Source organism: Oryzias latipes, chromosome 20 (genome assembly GCF_053564925.1).
Source record: "Oryzias latipes strain Hd-rR chromosome 20, Olatipes_Hd-rR_3.1".
NCBI classification, from domain to species: domain Eukaryota; kingdom Metazoa; phylum Chordata; class Actinopteri; order Beloniformes; family Adrianichthyidae; genus Oryzias; species Oryzias latipes.
In genome coordinates this window covers 21,165,225-21,184,298 of record NC_136256.1, presented here as the reverse complement: position 1 = coordinate 21,184,298, position 19,074 = coordinate 21,165,225, and the positions used below count along the sequence as shown (strand labels likewise).

The 19,074-nt window shown below is 39.1% G+C and overlaps 1 protein-coding gene across 3 annotated transcripts in view; it reads right to left on the bottom strand.

Annotated features, from left to right (window-relative positions):
• arfgef1 (ADP-ribosylation factor guanine nucleotide-exchange factor 1 (brefeldin A-inhibited)) overlaps positions 1–18,793 on the bottom strand; it is a 39,711-nt gene extending 20,918 nt beyond the window's left edge. For 2 of the 3 annotated variants that reach the window (XM_011488900.4, XM_078938504.1), the window contains exons 1-6: positions 18,396–18,789; positions 6,361–6,391; positions 3,215–3,371; positions 2,835–2,981; positions 1,797–1,976; positions 1,400–1,453 (exon numbers count right to left, since the gene is read on the bottom strand). In XM_011488900.4, the coding sequence (XP_011487202.1) occupies positions 1,400–1,453; positions 1,797–1,976; positions 2,835–2,981; positions 3,215–3,371; positions 6,361–6,391; positions 18,396–18,519 (693 nt within the window). In that variant the 5' untranslated portion in view covers positions 18,520–18,789. Of the gene's footprint in view, positions 1–1,399; positions 1,454–1,796; positions 1,977–2,834; positions 2,982–3,214; positions 3,372–6,360; positions 6,392–18,395 lie in introns of all 3 variants that reach the window. The other variant, XM_011488901.4, reaches the window with a different exon arrangement.
• Between the last annotated feature and the right edge of the window lie 281 nt (positions 18,794–19,074).

Here is a 19,074-nt window from a genome sequence, read left to right as displayed (position 1 = left end):
CACGAGGCTAAAAAGTGGGTCACAAGAAGCATTGTTGGGACCGTCAGAAAATAACATTCACTCCACCGAGCAACATGACCGAACATGTTAGAGAAATGTGCTTCGGAAAGGGACTTTTATCAGAAGAATGTATCCAGTATTTGTACAGTTTGACGTTGTTTCATAGCAAACAGAGACGTGCAAAGTCAGAAAATAAAGAACCAGAAATAATACGTTTCTCAGTTGGCCTACATTAAAAACAGTCCATGCTGCTTTTCCTAACGCCAGCTAAATGAGGAACGTTTATAAAGAAATATATTATACAGGTTAACATGAATAGACTAAAAATTTGTTTCACTTTTACAAAGTTTGATATATGAAGATTTTTTTTTTCCTTAAAGACCCACTCAGACGAAAATAGTGTTTTTCTTTCCGACCATTTCTTTATACAAATAAATGTGAATCAGGAGCAGACGAAAAACCGCTGTTGGAAGAAGAGCGTATTTGTGACGTGGAAAATAGGCTGGCCGGGCCACAACCTCCTTGCTCCAAACTCTGCGCAACAGGGAAGGGAAATGGGGGCGGAGTTGCTCAGCGCCAATGGTCCTCCTAGCAACTAAAGTGGAATTTTCTGATGAAATTCACCTGCTTTTTAAATTTCAACATTACAACTGCATATTTATAAATTACAAAAAGACTGGGAACACCTTTTAAAAGAGTTCAAAAGATGATTGGGCTGGGACTTTTAAGAAACATTTAGCACAAAATTTAAAAAAATCAACTTGGATCTTCTAATAAATACGATTCCATTAGGGGTTTCTCATGAAAATAAACTTTTGTCCCATCCAGTGTGGTCACATAAATCCAGCGATGGAGCCGTCTAAACTTAAGAGGGCAGACAAATGCACCTCAACCCGAGGGCGCGGGCGAGGAGGCGCGAGTATGCTAAGCTCATTATTTAAATGCCACCTCAGTCGGAGAGTGAAGATCTGAGTGTGCCCGACACAAACACTGCCAGAGCGAGTGGAATCATACCATGCTGAGCTGCAGCCAGCAGGAGGCACCTACACACGCAGACAGCGGATCTTCCCGCACAGCACCGCAGGAGCGGTGGTGACATGTTCACCCCATGACTTCCTTCCTTTATCAGTCTGCGTCTGACTCAAAAGTGCGAGCGTGAACTAAAAATGTGGCGGGAAAGCGAGATGAATCGGAAGGTCAACAGAAGCCGATGCGAGTACATGGTGGAGAGAGTGCAAAGCAAACGTGCTCCTGAGCGGCGTGGGAGCAAAAAGAACGGATGAGTGCGTGAATGGATGAGGAAAAAATAAAAAAAATAAAAAAGCTCAAAACACAGAGACACAGAGAAGAGCTGAAGAGGTCTGATCAGGCAATTTGACGGCAGGCCTGCACGCTTTACCTGGCGGTCACGCTTTCTGGAGGCCAGAGACCAAGATAGCTTGTGATTTGTAAGCTATGTGTCCAAAAGGAAGGGAGGGGGCCAGGTGAGGGGGGGGAAAGTGTCATTCAAAAAGAAAAAGATGACATTAGAGCAAGCTTTCTAGAAGGCAACATTAAAAATGTTCTTCTGGACACAAAGCAAACTAGATTTTGGTTAAATGAAGAAATGGAATTGATCACACACCGATTTCCAACTAGTTGTCATTTACAAATTGGTTTTAGCTTTTTTTAAACGCACAATTTTGAGAATTAAAGCCCATGAAAGTGTTTTCCCTTCCAGGAAAAATCTGCACTCTTGTCTTTTTTCTTGCCGTTTCCATGACAGCGTGTGAGTGTTTGCAAAGGTCAGGACGTACTGCTTGATTCTCCATGCGGGCAAAGATGACGTTGAGCATCTGGGTCAGGGTTGCCTTGGCTGTGGTCTGGTTGATGAGGTTCTTGCTGGCCAGGTAGATGTTGTAACAAGTGCGGACGGCTTGCAGCACCGTGCCCTCGTGGATTTCTATGTGCTGAGAGGTCACGGCCGTCAACAGTGCCTGAGGGGAGGATGTGGGGAAAACTATTAGGGATCCAACAATTCCCTATTGATTCAGTTCAAATCTCAATTTTTGGGTTGCTGTTTTGTTTTTGGTTCGATATATGATTTGTGTATTACAAAAAACCTGCTAATAAGCAAGTAACAATTAAAAGGATCCCAAAAGGAACCCCTTTAACTTTTATATTAAAGCTCTTTAAAAAAAAAAAAAAAAGTCTCGCACAGTTAACCAAGTAACCACTAGAGAGTTACTTCACAACAAGAATATTAAAATGTTATTTTTGCTCATCCTTTATGGTTGCGTATTATATTGTATACATATACTTCCTATTTGGAATGCCAGGAGGTGGGGTCACTCAGTCCAGTACTCGTATACAGTCAATATTATCTAACTGGACTGGGGGTGATTTTTTTATGCAATTTATTAGTTGTTTTTTATTTGACATTGAGACAGAGACATCTTCTGATTGACAGCTTCACATTAAAATATCTGCAAACGCGTAATAACTCCCTGACTGTCTGGGTTGTGTCTCATGGCTTTTTAACATTTTTGGAAAGGCTGGGATTGGACACGGCGGCTTCATCTTGTTATAAAATTATTTGGTGGGAAAACCGCTTTTGTCCCAGTCTGGAAATGGAGATGCTCCATGATGAAGCAAATCCAACCAGATGAAAAATGATTAGGATTTTCAGTCCCTCTCAAATGATTCCAAGTGACTATCCTCAACTGAAACCCAGCGGAGACCTGTGCTCAAAAGTAAAAAAGAAACCATTTCTCTTCATAAGTATCAACGTCCTCTGGCTCCAAAACCTCTGGCTCACAGTAACTGATATGTGTGATAACCAAATGGCAGCCTACCTTAATAATCTGTAGCTGCACGCCTTCATCAGTCTGTGGTCCTTGGAAACAGGCGCAGATGGTCTCAATGATTCTGTCGATGAGCTTCTTGCCTGGAGCCGTGTTGTCCGGAGCGCTGCCTGTCAGGTGGCCATATGCAATCAGCTTCTGCAAGTCATATGCAAATGAGGAGTTGTAAACACACACATGGGCGGTGCAAGACAAAGCAGGTGAAACAAGGTCTGCATTAAATCAAACTTTTGATTCCCTCCACACACACACACACACACACACAGTTTTCTCTGTAGCAAACTTAAACTAGGACATAGAACCAGACTTTCCCATCCACGGCATTATGCAAACATTTGGAAGTCTGCAGTCTTATCCATCTTGCCACTGACCTGTAAACAGTCGAGGGAGGTGATGACGATGCGGGGACATTTGGACTGACATGCCAGCTCAAACGGCAAGAAGTACTTGTCCGCTTCAATGAAGTTGGTCTTTGATTTGATGGGCGGTAAAGTGCTGGAGCCGGATTTTCCATCTCCGCTTGGTGGACTGCGACGGCGGAAAGAAGGAAAAGTAAGTCAGACGGAGAAACGAGAGAAGACGAGCACTGTGATCACTCTGTCAAACTGGGTAAAAGTGGAAGTGCTAGGAAAAAAATAAAAGTCAGCACACTTTAAAGTGCCGAGGGAAGTATGTTTTACCTCACAGAACAACCTCATCTTGGCTTAGGTGGGACATTAAACATGTTAAGCCTTCAATCCTGCATGCAACCTTTCTAAAATCATCAATTTACCGCTTCAAATTGTTGGCCTAATCCATCAGTGAGCGAACAGAGGTTTGGGATGCTGCCGTCCACATGTGTTTATGCTCCGGCCAGAGTGCATCACGTGACACGGCTGCAATTTCTACATTTTTAAAGACCTACAGAGGCAGCCATAAAATATGGAGAATTGCTTTCAGCAGCCATGTCTCTCTGCACAGCATCCCTGAGCACAGCCACCACACCCAGACTGCACAAGATGGGGGGGGGGGGGGCAGAAAAGGGGTGGGAGGAAGACAGACGGAGTGAAAAGGAGGGGGTGGCAGTGTTTATGTCTTGGTGTGCAAAAAGGACGACCTCAGCTCTTTTGTAGGAGCTATCACCTCTGCAACTTCGAATCAGAAATAAAAAAAAGGAAGATGGAGACCTCTCTAAGGACCCGCATGGAGGATGATACTGTTTTTTTTAAATGAGCTTTCTGAAATAGAATGCGTAATAACTGTGCTCCCAAAATAACATTACAACAAAACAAGCAAAGCCCCATGAGTCCTGTTGCTTCAACAGGATATATCTGAGTGGGAGGAGAGAACAGCGTTTTAAGAGTAATGTATTTTTCAGAGTATATAGTCGCTTTTTTGTTCTTGCATAGTTTGGCTAGAGGTATGACCTAAACTTAAGAACAACTTATATGTGATTTTTTTTTTAAATAATTACTTATTGGCTCATATACTTGTTGTTTTCCCACTAGCAACTGGTTGCCCTTTGGCGGTTGTTTCCTCGTAACAACCACAAGAGGGCACTGTAAGTGTGTGTTTCAGTATTTGTTACCGACAGAAAGATAGAAAAAGAAGCGCCATCGAAAACAGAGGAAAATTTGATTGTTTTCCTGAACTTTATATTTTCTTCTTTTTGCATCAAAACATTATTGTTCTTGTTTTTATTATTATTATTATTATTTTCTTAGATCAATGCAGGACAGGAAACTGGGTGACAGAGAGACAGAAGTACCACTGAAAGCGCCATCATTAAGACACGGCTCCTGCCGTAAAAGATCGACGTACAAAAAAAAGAAAAAAAAAAAGAAGAAGAAACTGATTTACCTCAGGAACCCATGCATGGAAAGGTGTTTACTAATTTTTTTATAGAGCTTTCAAAATAAATAAACCCATCAGCTGTTCATTGCCAATGACACATACAGCCAATGCTTCCATGTAGCTATGAGGCTAAAAACTTCTCTCCGAGAGTGTCTAGTTCATGAAAACACTTTTGGACAAGCATTGAGTATCGAATTTAACATATGAAAAGAAGCAGTGGACGCCAATATGATGAGTGAATCATGTGTGATGTGAAGGCAGCATTATGCCAGGCTTGGTTGCAGCTTTTACACCAGAGCGAATATATTTTTCTTTATTAACTGCGATTTATACTTGGGTGCGACTTATACTCCAGAAAATATGGGGTACATATAGTATTTTTACAGGAAATTTGGGGTGTTTAGAGATAAAAACTAAAAAAAAAAGGAGAGAGAGAGAATATCACAATACTGATCTTTTTGAACGATCATCAGACGGTAAGATTAAAGTTTTCTATTAGGTGTCAGATATTTTAGAGCTACTTTATCTTTAAGTGAAACCAACTTTTACTTTAGCTAAAGCTAAACTAAGCATTAGTTTTTTTCTCCAGTTTCAAGTAACGTTAATGTTCTGCCGGCTGCAGCAGAGCTTCATAAATCTTCTCTTTTCAATTTGAACAAAAACAGTCGTACACTATAGTTGTTCCCAGAAAACACAGAGAGGAAAGGCTTTTAGCTGGAGACTTCTGGAGTCCTTGAGCAAAATGCATAAAGAACTTTCAATATATATTCATTAAAATGATCCAAAAGGAAAACCTTTCCTTTTATGTTTTAGGCTTTTGTACATTAACAGGAGCGGCTTGTCAATCACAGTGCAGACACCACTAAAGCAGTAGAAATAAATGACTCAATCTGCACCATCTCCCACAAGAAGGATGGTAAGCCTTTCAAAGTGTGCATCAGGCATTTAATGCTTGATTTATTTAGTTCAATCACAAACTAAAGAAATGATTCCTGATAAAAAATGAAATCTGGTTTTAAACTTTGAGGTGCTTCCTCGCTTCTTTCCTATAATACTTTCTAGTGAGTCTTGCTCTACGCTGCAACCACAAATGCACTGGTAAATGGCAAATCTCCCTTTCTGCATGTATGTGGCTGCATGAATAAGGGGGAGCATCTGAGGTGAAATTTAAAGATGGCAGCATCTGTGTTTGAAGGGTGTGGCTGCAGACAGCTTCCACATCTACTCTTTGTTTCTACACGCTAAAATATGAATAAAAGTGGGAGATGGATGGGTCGAACAGGTGTGAGCGGAGAAATTAGCAAGAATATTGAGAAGACTTGAAAAGTTAGAGACTAAAAGCTAGAGAGTAGAAAGAAAGGTGGATGTTAAGCTCCAACATTCCAGAGGCGGCGTTACTTAGCAGCCTCTTCATGAGCGCAAGTGGCCCGGTCAAAAACAAGCTCGGGATCATGCTCGGCTTCATAAAGAAGGCCATAATGAGAACGCTGGGGAGCTTTTGAGCACAGGCCAGCTGAGACTCAAACAAAAATCACATTGGAGACTGTGAAGACAAGCAAAGTCACGCAATGCTTTAATCCCCTTTACGGGCCGAAACGCAGCAGAAAACCCCGGCGAGGCCGGCGGAGGAGCCGGGAATTTCAGACCCACTCCGCATGCTCACAGACGCAGCGTAGAGCCTTACCTTAGTTTTTCTGATTCCTGCTTGATTTCCTCTGAAAGAACACAAAAAGAGAAAGGGATATTTGTAATTACTCAGCAAAAAGAAACGATAAAAAGGAAACACAGTTTATATCATTTATTTATGAAGGAAGGCTTTTAGAGCATTCCTTGTTTTTTATAGACTAAAATAACCTCAATTACATCACAGTCAGACATTTTTAGATTCATTCACATTGAAATAAATCATATTTCATGTTTGTTGCATAGATCCTTGTTGTTAACATAACTGCCCTTTTGTCACTATGGCAACAGCCTTGCTTATACATCTCAACTACAAGCACAAAGAAGCCTCCTTTATTGCGCTGCCTCAGCTGCTGCATTGTGCCCAAAATATAATACTTTTTCACTCTGCGCTGTGACTGGGAGCCAGACTGCCGTCTGTCACCATCTCAGAAAATCTCCAGGCAGGGACACAAACAGGTGCATAAACTTACCCAAACACAAGAAAAAGATTTGTTCAAACCGAATAAAGACGCGAGACTGAGAGTAAGACGTAGAAAAACAGAGGGGATGATGGGTGTTCAACATGAAAACGGGTCGCCGACGAGGCACAACTGGCAGCGTTCCCACAGTAACACACCTGTGTGAACGATTTGAGAAAGCTAGTGCCAATTATTTCACTGCTGGAAGGCGTGGAGTCCTTTCAGAGATTGGTTGAAAATATTTCGAAGTTAGCCGTTTGTGGGGCTGAATTTAAATTCTTTTCAAACATTTCACTGCACCTTCTGTTGGAGGAGGTTGTTTGCATGCACATCATCTATTACTAAGCTCCATGAAATCAATGCTGCTGGCTCATAGGAGACGTTTGCTGGAGAAATACAGAATATTCAAATAAAAACCCAGTAGAGGACTGATGGGTTTAAACCAACTGTCATCAAGAAACACAGCAAATCCAAAGATTGAACGTGTTCAAAGTGAGATCAATTAACTCTAAAAGCCTAAAGTTATATGAATAAGTGAAAATATTTAAGGTATTTAAGGTGGAACTTATAGAATAAATGGTTTTATTGTGGAATGCTTTCCAAAGCCAAATCTTTACTTCTTTTTTTGTTCTTAATGAATTAGTTTCAGGAATTATTTTCCCTTATTATACTCCTTATTATCCTCTGTATGTTAAAATGTCTGTAAGTGCTCAAAGCATTAACATATCTAGAGGGGTTCAACCCTTTAGACCCCCCACCACTCAATTATGACAAACAGAGCAGTTAAAGAAAATCAAATGCAAATTTAAGAAACAAGAAATTAAAACCACAAACAAAGCAGCTTTAATGTTTCTTACTAAAACTACTGTTGAGAGGCTCACAAATAATAAAAAGATGTCCACCACACGTCTGTCCCATTCTGCTTTTCTACAGATTCCTGTTTTAGACTCTAGAATCAGACGAGCCAAAAGGTTCAATGGCCATCGAGACGCTGAATCAGAGTTGCTCATCTCTGTCTGCTTTATCAGTAGGTGGAACATATTTTACTTTAAACAATTTTTGATTTAGTGACAAAAAACCCTCTATTCTTTCTTCTGAGTTTTGCCCATTCTAAACAGAATTTTTTTTAAAAATTGGCAAAAACGTGAGTCCCGATTTTTCCAAAGACACTTCAAAAACTCAAAAACAAAAAACAACATTAAAGAAAAGTACACCTGCTTTTTATTTTATCAATTATCCTAAATTATGGGCTTGATTTGTTGCCAAGCCCCAATATCGTCCGTTTTATAAGGACCCAAAAATTAAACCAATGTTGCAGTTCCCTACAACACCACCAGAGGCTGGTGGCAGAAGAGAGCAATTTCCTTCAAATTACCAATTAACCCAAAAGAACGCAGAACGTTTTTCTTAAAAACAGAAATATGTGTATTTTACGAATAACCAAGTGGACCACAGAATCCATTTGTGATTTAATTCTGTTACACTGATGTCACAATGGGTTCCTATGAGTTAAAAATACATCAAAGTATGAGCATATATACAACTTGGTATCAAAACTTTTAAATGCGTACATTTCTTCTATTCATTACAGCTTTAGGGGAAATATCTTTTCTTAATCAGTTTTCTTTTATTGTATTAAAGTACATGCATGTTGTGGGCATGTCTTTTGGACTGGCATGTGGATGGACCCATTAATGGATTTAACAATTCTCTGGCTTTACTTTGAGTCGCCCAGTTGGGCGTTTATGAGACACTGATAAAGTTGGGTGGCTCCGCCCACTCCGGGCTTCATATTTCTTCACTGAGCATAACCTTGTGAATGACATCAGAGATTATCTGTCCAGTGTATAAAAGCTTGTTTTGCGCCAAAATAAATTGCATGAAGAATGCAGAAAGAAGCGTTGAAGAAATTTAGGACTGCTCCCACTAAACAGAATAGTTTTCTCTTATCAATAACACCTTAAAAACAATTACAAAAATGTCCACAATGTCTGGAAGCAGCTTACGAGACCCTGATGATTTGGGCATTAGCATGAAAAATAGCTCTATAAAGACTAATGGGTCAACTTGATGCAACAGTGTCTGAACTCTGATGTTTTTGGGCGTAGAATTACTACTAAAAGATGGGCTGTCAGTGCGAGATGTAGCAGATGTGCCCACACAGACCGGCTCACTTCTCCTCCACCTTTAGGCTGTCAGCCATCTAAATGATCCACTGAAGTAGCTTAAGCTGTCAAAAGCTGTCTGCACTCTGCTCTGGAGAGAGTGCAATTTGAAAGACAGTATAAAGTCCAAAATGTCCAAACCTGACAACATGTGAAAGTATAGATTAGTACATAGTTGCAGCCTACAAGTCAAAGAAATGAAAATAAACAAGAAACCTCAATGTCAGGAAGTTTTTTGCGTCTTCAAATCCAACATCACTGGTAGAAGTGTTTACACAATGAAAATGTCGTTTATTGTAATGATCTTATGACTGTGTGGACACAGGAAGAAACTTTACCACCTATCTCATCCTTTGGAGCCGAATTATTAAAGCAAACATAATAGCCTGAGTCTCTCAGCACAACAGGAGACTGATATTTGACCCCCACAACCAGACCGACGGTGAAAAATACATGAGCTCACATCGACAAGCCCGAGTGCCTCAAACTGAGGTCAGCTCATGCTGAACAAGCAAACACATTGATATTACATTACTGCACAGACATTCAAATAAAGGAGGGGAATAAAATGTGTACTTTTATTCGATTATGTAAAGACTGGGGTCTAATGAGAAGGATAACGTGTGTAGGGAGAAATAAGGGGACATAACCTAACAGCGTCAGGCGACAGCCTCTGAATGAGCTGAGGAGCACAGTCTGATCTAGCAGCATCACACTCCGTCGCTGAATCTGACAGTGAACCGCCAAAAGTTCCAGCCTGGTTTGAGACGATCTGTGTTTCAAAGGGAATTATTAGTGATCCCCTTTCAATCAAGCTGAAACGGAGCAACAAACGCCGATCATGACTTATCTTCAAGCAAACCTAAACCCCAAAATTCAAAAGAAATTAATAGTGAAACTGTAGTACGGATTTATGAACACAATTAAGTGGAGGACTCTGCTCCTGCTGACTTGGCTGCCTGCAGGTTAACTCGCGTCCCATGACAAAGCATTTCTCCTCGTGCTAGGAGAAGCCACTTCAAGTACAAGTCAAGAGGCCCGGTGTCCAAACTGGGTGAGAAAAATAATGAGCAAACAAAGCAATTAGTCATTTCTGATACATTCACTATCGATTGAAATATAACGTTCAATTGAGCCAGACTGAGCAGCCTTTGAAGGCTTTCCCTAATCGATCCCAAACGGCCTTTGAAGTTTTCGGGAGGGCTGTGAAATGATGAAGTCTCAACAGTTAATAGTTTTTAACAGCCGGTGAATCTAGAAGCTGCAGGCAGGGGTACAAAAGGACTGCAAACGCTTGGAATTACAACAAAAATAGCTTCCGGAACAAAGCAGGCCTTGAAATTGTTCCACTTTGAAACTGAGCTTTGCACATCATAAAATAGTTCTTTATTGATGCCGCCACTTATCTATGAGCTTAGAAAGAGCTACTTTATAATAATTAGCAGTATAAAAACACGACATCCTTTTCAAGTTGTGCTTGACCAGGTTTGCCATCATCTGATGGGCTACTGTGGTATTTTTGTACACTGATGGAATGTGAAATGTGCAGATCTGATGTGAAACCAGGTTGGGAGATCATTTGTATTCATCATGAGCAAAGATAAACATAAGAATTCCACTGCAAGCCATCTAAGCTGATTTTTTTCTTCAATGCTGCAGCAATCGGGGAAAATATGGTCTTATTTGCGCCGTCACTTCAATCCAATGTCATTTGTAAATATTGAGTCATTGTTCTCTTCCTTACCTCCAGCCAGGTCTTTTGAGTGCCACGCTGCACGCAAAGTGGATTTTTATTTACAATTTCATGATTGAATATGTTTATTGGCGTTTGCATACTGGTTAGCTCCAGCATTTGAGCCCATCGGAGAAGACGGAGCGGTTTAGAAAGGCTGCCTGGAAACCTATTTATAGAAACATGGAAGTTATCCATCTGTGTCGATCTTATCCCAGACAACAGGATATGGAATATGTCAACAACACTAAAGGGAGCGTGTGTCGTCCTCAAATGATAACACCAGATATTATGAGTCCTGATTGGTTTAGAGTTCACTTAGGCCAAGTCAGTGTAAAAGGAAGCACATTTTGAAAACAAGAATAACAGGAAAAGAAATAAAATTTCTGAATCAAGGCAACTATAGCTCAGGAGCAATGGGGAAGCTGGTATGACCCCCGGGTGTGTTGAAGCATTCTGGGAAATACTCAAAATCCCAAACTGACCTTTGATGTTTGAAGTCCCAAAAACAGGACTTGGTATATAATGTTTATTTTTTATGGATTTTCTTTTTATATATCTTGCACTGCGTAAAAGCCGTTTGTTTTGTTTTTTTGCTTTTAAATGGTGCTGTGTTTGCAGGAAACATGCCTTTTGGGGTTCAGCCCACAGATATAGACACTGGTGATCCCAGGAGTTGAGTATATGATGCTTACGGATAAGGTCAAATCATTTGGTTTATAAAAAAAACTAAAAAAAATGATCGCCCTCATCATAAAAAAAAACAATAAATATCCAATGATTTCAGTAACCAGGTTGTACATATGTTTACATTTCTGTGAAGTAGGATTTTGTGACACGGGAAACTCCACAAAACTCTTTCCTTCTGACATCAGCGGCCGTTTAAGGAACTGCAAGAGTTGTTTTTTATCTTTTTAAAAACAGAATGGGGTCTTGGTTCTCCCCCATTTAAATATATTAAATGTTCTAGGTTTTCCTCAGTTGTAGTAACTTCTTTGACTAATTAGAGAATACTACAAATATAATAAAGCCTGATACCCATCCCAACTCTTCTTAGTACTGTACTGGTTCATGAGTTTGAAACTATTGAGTTATAGAAACATCTAAAAACCATTAAGGACTGTAAAAACAGTTTTGGATAATAAAGAATTCATAATTGTTTAAAAAAAAGATCCCATGAGTTGAGGAGCTGCAAATGACAGTCCCACTGGTCCTTAAAGATACCATAATCGACCCTATTTAGGACGCCTTCCTATTTGAAGGGCATTATCATTTACTAAATATGAATTCAATAGAGACTTAATCTTCCATCCAGAAATTCAAACAAAGATACAGAAAAACCAAGAACATGTTTATCAAACGCACGTCTTTAAAAACTCTCCAGAGAGCATAAACATATTTTAGAACAACAGGGACAACACAGACTACACATGGATGCTTAACTGGTAGGAGGGGGCAAAATGAACAGACAGCTCCCAGGAGAGGCTGTGCACCACGTCGCAAAACCAGATGAAAGACAAACAGGCCGCTGGGAGGGACCGACAAGTTCATCCAGAGAAAAAAAGGACAGAAAATGGAGAAAAGGCCAACAAAGAAACCTCACATTCCTGTCTTTCACCAACTGTAATTTTGGCCCAAAGTGAAACAACTACATCATTAAAAGGTTAGTAGCATGACGCGGCATAGGACATATCATTTTAAGACTGTAGCGATACATATGCATCACAGGGAATAGAAAAGTGCCTACACGCAGACGCAGTGGTGAGGTTAGAGGTGAATCCCTGACTCACTTTTCATCATCTCAATGAGGAGAATGAGCCTGATAAAGGGCACCCAGCTCCTGCTGCACCATTTCCATTTCAAAGAGTTTAAAGCCATTTTCCATTAGACATCCATCCCATGCTTAGTGGCAGACACACCATCCACAGTGAGCTGCTTCAGACGGCATCCAGTACCTGAGTGAATTTACTTTATAAAGAAAAGTAGCAGACATGCTGTCTTTTGACACCTGGGGCAAACAAAAAAAAAACACACAAAATAGGGTAAAAACTACTTTGAAAAATAAATTGAAGTATCTATCACATTTTGAAAGCTTAAACGGAGTGAATGATGAGCAATGTCTTAAAACGTTATTTTAAAAAAATGTGAAAGGTTTTTATGTTGATTTAAAGCCCAAAGTTCCCTTTATTGTGTCTTCTATATATACTTTATATACTTTATATACTTTATATATATATATATATATATATATATATATATATATATATATATATATATATATATATATATATATATATATAAAATATCTAAAAACTGTTTAAATAAATAAAAAAATATAATGAAAACAGGCTTTTTATATATTAGAGGATATATTTTTTATGTCAACTTCACAACTTCTTAGGCACTAATAATTAAGAGCCAACTCCAATTACAGCAGACAATCTGATTAGAGCCAGATCAGAGACATTTCTATTGTTCACAGTGAATAGAGAAGTTCCACAACAGTAATCAACCTCGGGGGTGGGGGTGGGTGGGGGGCAGGTAATACTAGCAGAGGTTTGCAGAGACTGAATAGTCACATTTACTCGTTCGTTGGACATCTATAAGCCTCTCACATTTAAGCCAAAAGTGCCAAGCTTCCTACCCCTTCAAAACTTTTTATTTACCAGCCGAAGTAAAGGTATGTCTTTACTATTGCATTGTGGTTAAATGCTTTAGCGTCAAATATTTTTTTCATTGCTTTGTGAAACTGAGGTATTAATACATTGTTCCCCACCAGATGGAAATAAATGGTGAGTCATAGAGTACAGTGTTTGTAGACTTCACTGCAGCCTCCTCAACTCATTCAGGCGGAAAAACATTTTCTAATCCTTCTTACAGCATTTATAGACTAGCTGTTTCTAAGTCTAACATTACATACATACGGTTATGTTTCTTTGCTTTGAAAATTGTTGTTTTTTTGCTCCAAATTGCAAATAAAGTTTTTCTTTATTAAAATCATTGTGAATCAGGAGCAGACGAAAAAATGCCATTTGAAAAACATTGTGATGTATAAACTACAATCGGTAGGCCACAAGGTCGCTGCTCTGCTCCATTCTGATGCATCTACTTATAGATGACTAGATCCATATAAATCTTTCATTTCCTCGCCTGAGTTGGAACCAGGCTCAAAACTGGATAGCTCCAATATTGCTCTCCAATTTGTTTTACATCTGTAATGTTAAAGAGGGAGTGTAAGGAGCTGTAAGCTAGCTGGATAGAGTGTAAACAAAGGGATGATGAGAACTGAGGACAGGCCTACTCCACATGAACAGTTTCACCCACAACTAAGAAGCTAATTTCTAATAAACTTCTGCTGCTCTACAGAAACTGTGTCCAAGAAAACCAGTTTTTTTTTTAAATTTGGCTAAAAACTGCATAACCATAATTAAAAGACAGCTGGAAACGCTTTTAAAATAGATGAAAAGATAATGGGAGTGAAACTTCAAACTAAAAGAAGATAAATATATGCTGTATAAACACAACAACAGACTTTACATGTCTTTACAAAGCCTGATATTTTGTGTTTTTTAAATGTTACTACTCGTAAAAAATTCATGAGACGGGTTAGTTTTACCCTTCTGATGATGTGTTCTTGCAATGGTAATTCTGCTCACTGTATAAAGAAACCAGAAACACTAATATTTAGGTGGCTTACCTACAATTTGCTACTAGACAATACTAACCAAAGACTCAACCAGGAATTTTACAAAACCTATTTGTTTCCTAAAAGTAAAATAAAAGATGGAATAATACACCAAAATACAAGCTTCCCAAAATGACAGAAACTAAAATATTGCCAGTTTCCACTTGGGATTTTTCTTGGCTTGAAGAAGCCACCAGTGAAACTAGGACTTGTATCATTTATAGAAGCATCGGTGTAATAAAATAAATGACAAAAAGGAAAAGCCTGACTCAGCCTAGTTTTTGGCTGTCTCATGCTGTTAGACCTAAAGTTTGCTCTGCCATGTTATCTATTCCTCTACTCACCGAGTGATGAAGACATTTGGGGTTGGAAGCAGCTTAAGTTTCTGCACTTAGCCTAGAAAGGAGATATGCAAGACTGGAGACAACAAGCCTTTAATTTCTCCATTTCAGTCTTAAGGAGCGTCTTTAATGTGGAACAATTTGTCTCAAAACATTACAGCTACACTGTAACCCACAAAGGTAGGGTCTCTAATTGTAATCTGATGTACCAATTTAATATTGGACTATAATTGTTATTTTGTTGAGTATAATTAATGATGTATTAATATTTATTCCAGTACATTTATTATAGCTGGCTGTATCACTAAAAGATGGGAGACTAGCTTAACCCACAAAACATGCATATTTATATAAAAAGTCAGTTTATCGCTCAATCAACAACTGGACAGTGGGATACATAGATAAATGGTGGATCTCTCCTAGTTTTCTAGAATAAAATATTAATTACTGTATTCATCAAGCTCCACTTTAAGACAGAGGAACAGTCCAAGGAAACCGATTCAGCATCCTGAACATTCAGATGAAAAAAAGCAGCACTAAAAACGTCACTAACAACTTTCACAGATCGGCTCTCTCCCAACGCCTGAGATTTTACAGGTTAGCATCAGCCTGACAGCCATCTGTTTCCTAAGTGTTTCTCATGAAGGTGCTTTGAAAACACTGTCAGATACAAAAGTGATCACCGGCTCCACATGAATCCATGAGGAGTGCAAACATCAGCATCCACTTCACAAACCTTAAAGAGCGCTCACATCTTTTAGGAGTCACGGTCAACACTTCAATTAAAAACAGGACCTTCTATAACCCGGTGCTTTCCATGTGCTGATTGGAGATGAGCTTATCAAGGAGGAACATGCGTTCATCGTTCTGTCAGCCTTTCTGGACAGAGAGGATGGCTGATGCAGGCTGCGGCCTTGTGTTCTGTGCAGAAGAACACACTGCGGTATCTTTCTGGTTTTTATCAGTTTACAGCTTTAAATCAAGGTTCTTCTGACCTGGTTGTGACGGTGGAGGGGTTGGAATGCTAAAACGATATCCCTAGGTTGACCATAAAAGAAATTATAGAAGAAAAAAAACATGTTTTTTTTCTGAGTCATACTAGATATTGTTTCTAAAAAGAAATCGAGTTTTATATATCTGAAAAAGACATTCCAAGATAAAGGGCAATCCTGTAACACTAAAGATGAGTAATTAGTTAAAATATTAAATTTACATAAATGAAATCTTTAAACTTTTATTTTTAGGGTTTAATATAAGTCAAAAGACTTATATTAAACCCTTTTTTTAAATTGTTGTGCTTGTTTATTTTAATCATCATGCTTGTTTTTATATTTTGTTGTGTTTTAATGTAAAGCACTTTGTGTTCTTTTTTTAATGAAAAGTGCTTTATAAAAAAGGTTTTGATTGATTAATTGATGTCCAACTCGTGTAGCAAATGATCCCAAACACTAAACCTTCCATCAAACGAATTGTAAAATGTCTATACTGTCAACTTTTAAAATAAAAAAAAAGATGTCAGGTCAGTATAAAATTGCCTTCTGCTTTAAAACAACCATCATAAGGTAAAGTGTACTTGATAAATTCCTGTATTAACAAACATTAAACTAGGTTTTTAATCAGTTAGCTAATGGTTATAAAAATAGTGTGGTTTACAATCTTTTTCATATTTATTAAAAAGAAGCACAGAAAAAATACAGTTTTTGTTATTTTATACAAGCCTGCTTTTCCCTTTCAGTTTGTAATTCATGTCCTAGAGTCAACTGTAATTTGTCAAAACATTCATGGTTGATTTCCTTGTTTCTTACCCTTAAGGTAAGCATTTCTTCTGAGTAGACATTTGCAAGTTTCAACCTCTTGAATATTGCTGGGTAACACATCTCAACTCTGTTATTTAGCTTCAAGTTAGGGTGCTCAATAGACTAGGGGAGGGTAGGTCTATGCTGCCTGTAAACATTGTGACCATCCATATTCATAAATTAGGTGATTTTTACAGTGATACACCAGTCTCATCTTATTTGGATCCTTTCCTGATTCAAGGTTATGTCAGGAAGACCCAGTGACAAAAAACAAAATGTCACAAACCAAAGATTTTAAACATCTGATACAAGGAAAGCAGGTTTTTCAGTTCACCTTTAGTTTACAGATGAAGAATGTGAAAGATTTGCTAACATCTGTTATCATAACAGAGATTGGTAAAGGCACTCTCTTTAAGATTACTTAGATTACAAGGAGCTGAAGCGGATTATCTAAATCGCCCAGCATTATGGGTAACCCAGTTGTTTGATATGCACTACTCCATTACTGCACAGGTTCTTAGATTATGCATCACTTTGATCCATATAACTGACTTACTAATTTACTTAATTTAATTAATTATTTAAAAAGTAGTTACGTTTATTAACTGCAAATTCTACAGTGATGGTAATAATAAACCTCTGCAGAAAAAAAGAGGCAACTTTCTAGTACTTAGCACTGTTTTACAGGTAGCTGTACCAACAATTTAGCTTTCTACAACGCCATTCAGGTTTGCACGAGGCTAAGGACACCTGTTGGGACAGGTAGAATGTCAGTGCTATGAACACAGAGGCTTTGTTTGTTGGAGGGGCCATAATCCCTCATTTGGGCGAAAATAAACGGACACAACAAAACAAAGAAAACCAATAAATATGTACATATGTTTTACTTTGCTTTACGATTGCCTTTTTAATATTAAAAGATGTATATATTGTTTATCACTGTTTCCCAAAAACTGAAAATAGTCTCGAGTGCACCTGCTAGCAAATGGCTTAACAAAGCTAACACATATAGCCGCTACTAGCCGGATGTTGAAACATTTTTCAAAATAAAAGCAAATAAACTATTAGCGAATAGGTTTCTATTATCCTTAAAAAACACCAAATGACACTTGCTTCTCTACATCTTAGCAGTTGTATCAAATACAGATCTCAAATTCGTTGTTTTTCTTTACGATCTATTATTTTTTTTATAGAAACCCTACTTTATCATGACCGGAAATGCTCGCGTTGTTTCCGGCAATTGACATCTAGCATAAAGGTGCTACTGTCAACTGTCTAACAACACTTAATGTAAAATAAACAAAACAGAACCGATGAAGGCCCTGACTAACCAGTGATTGGGAAGGTGAAGGAATCATAGATGCCCCAAAGGACAAAGATCGTCTAGTTGGAACAGGAGCTGTTCCAGGAAGACGCTCGTACCTTTCACCCTTATGAGGTTAAGGAGGTTCCGTTGGGCCGTTTACATGTGTTCAGTTTAAACCCAGCTGCAGGGGAAAGTGTAGGGTTTGTTTGACATTTCCAGTAAAGCAAAGGAACGCCAATAACAACTTGTGGACAACGTTCGGCCTGTTCTCTCGTTTCGCAGCATCGTCTCGGCGTTACACAGCCACCCCTCCCCTCCTGCACCATTTCCGTGTTTCAGACACAGAATCGTTTCAATGGATCCCGTGCCACGTCAATAAAAAACACTTATTCTTGAATTGTAATGATGGACAACACTGCAGGGGGAGCGCGAGCCCCGGGATGAACCGAAAATATACCGAACGATGCCCGGTTAATAAGCGAAAGGGTGCATGACGTGCCGAAATCAGTCCAAGTCAGGAAGACCGTGACGCCAACACAGCCGAACTTACCTAATGCCACCTCGCAGGCTTTGCGCAGCTGTGAATGGTGAGCCTTTTTCACCTCCTTGTCGGCCAGGATCTTTTCCAAAGCTCGTGTGAGGAACATGTTTTTCGTTTTTTTGCCCTCATACATGTCGCACCGGAATCTATCTGGCGAGTTCAGCCTGGTCCCAGTGTGGGGTCTTCAGCTGCCTCGAATGGAGATGTATCCCTTTTGACGAATGTTAGCCGCTAGGGCCCCTAACTGACAAACATAAATAAACCCAGAAGGTGGGGTAAATCCCTCAGACTGTTCCTAACGACCTGCCTTCTGCGCCATGTTGGAGAGAGGAAACGACGTCACGTACGTTTGGGAACGGCCGCAGTGAGGCACGCGGGACAGGGGGAGGCGAGCGCGAGCTTCATCCAGCAACAGACCTTCCTACAGATTTATGAACGGAGATCATCTAAAACTCTACAACTCTTTTCATAAAAATATTACATGATTTAAATCGGTCTTAAAAAATGCTTTAGTCGTGTTCCATTACGTACTTTCGATTATTTATTCATTTTATAAACCCACTTCGATCATTTTGGATGTATTTTAGAGGCGTTCCCGGTGATCTTTTACTTACGATTACATTATGACTTTTTTTTAACGTGACGTTTTCTATGACAATGACATAGCTTCTGCAGATCAGTAGTAGAA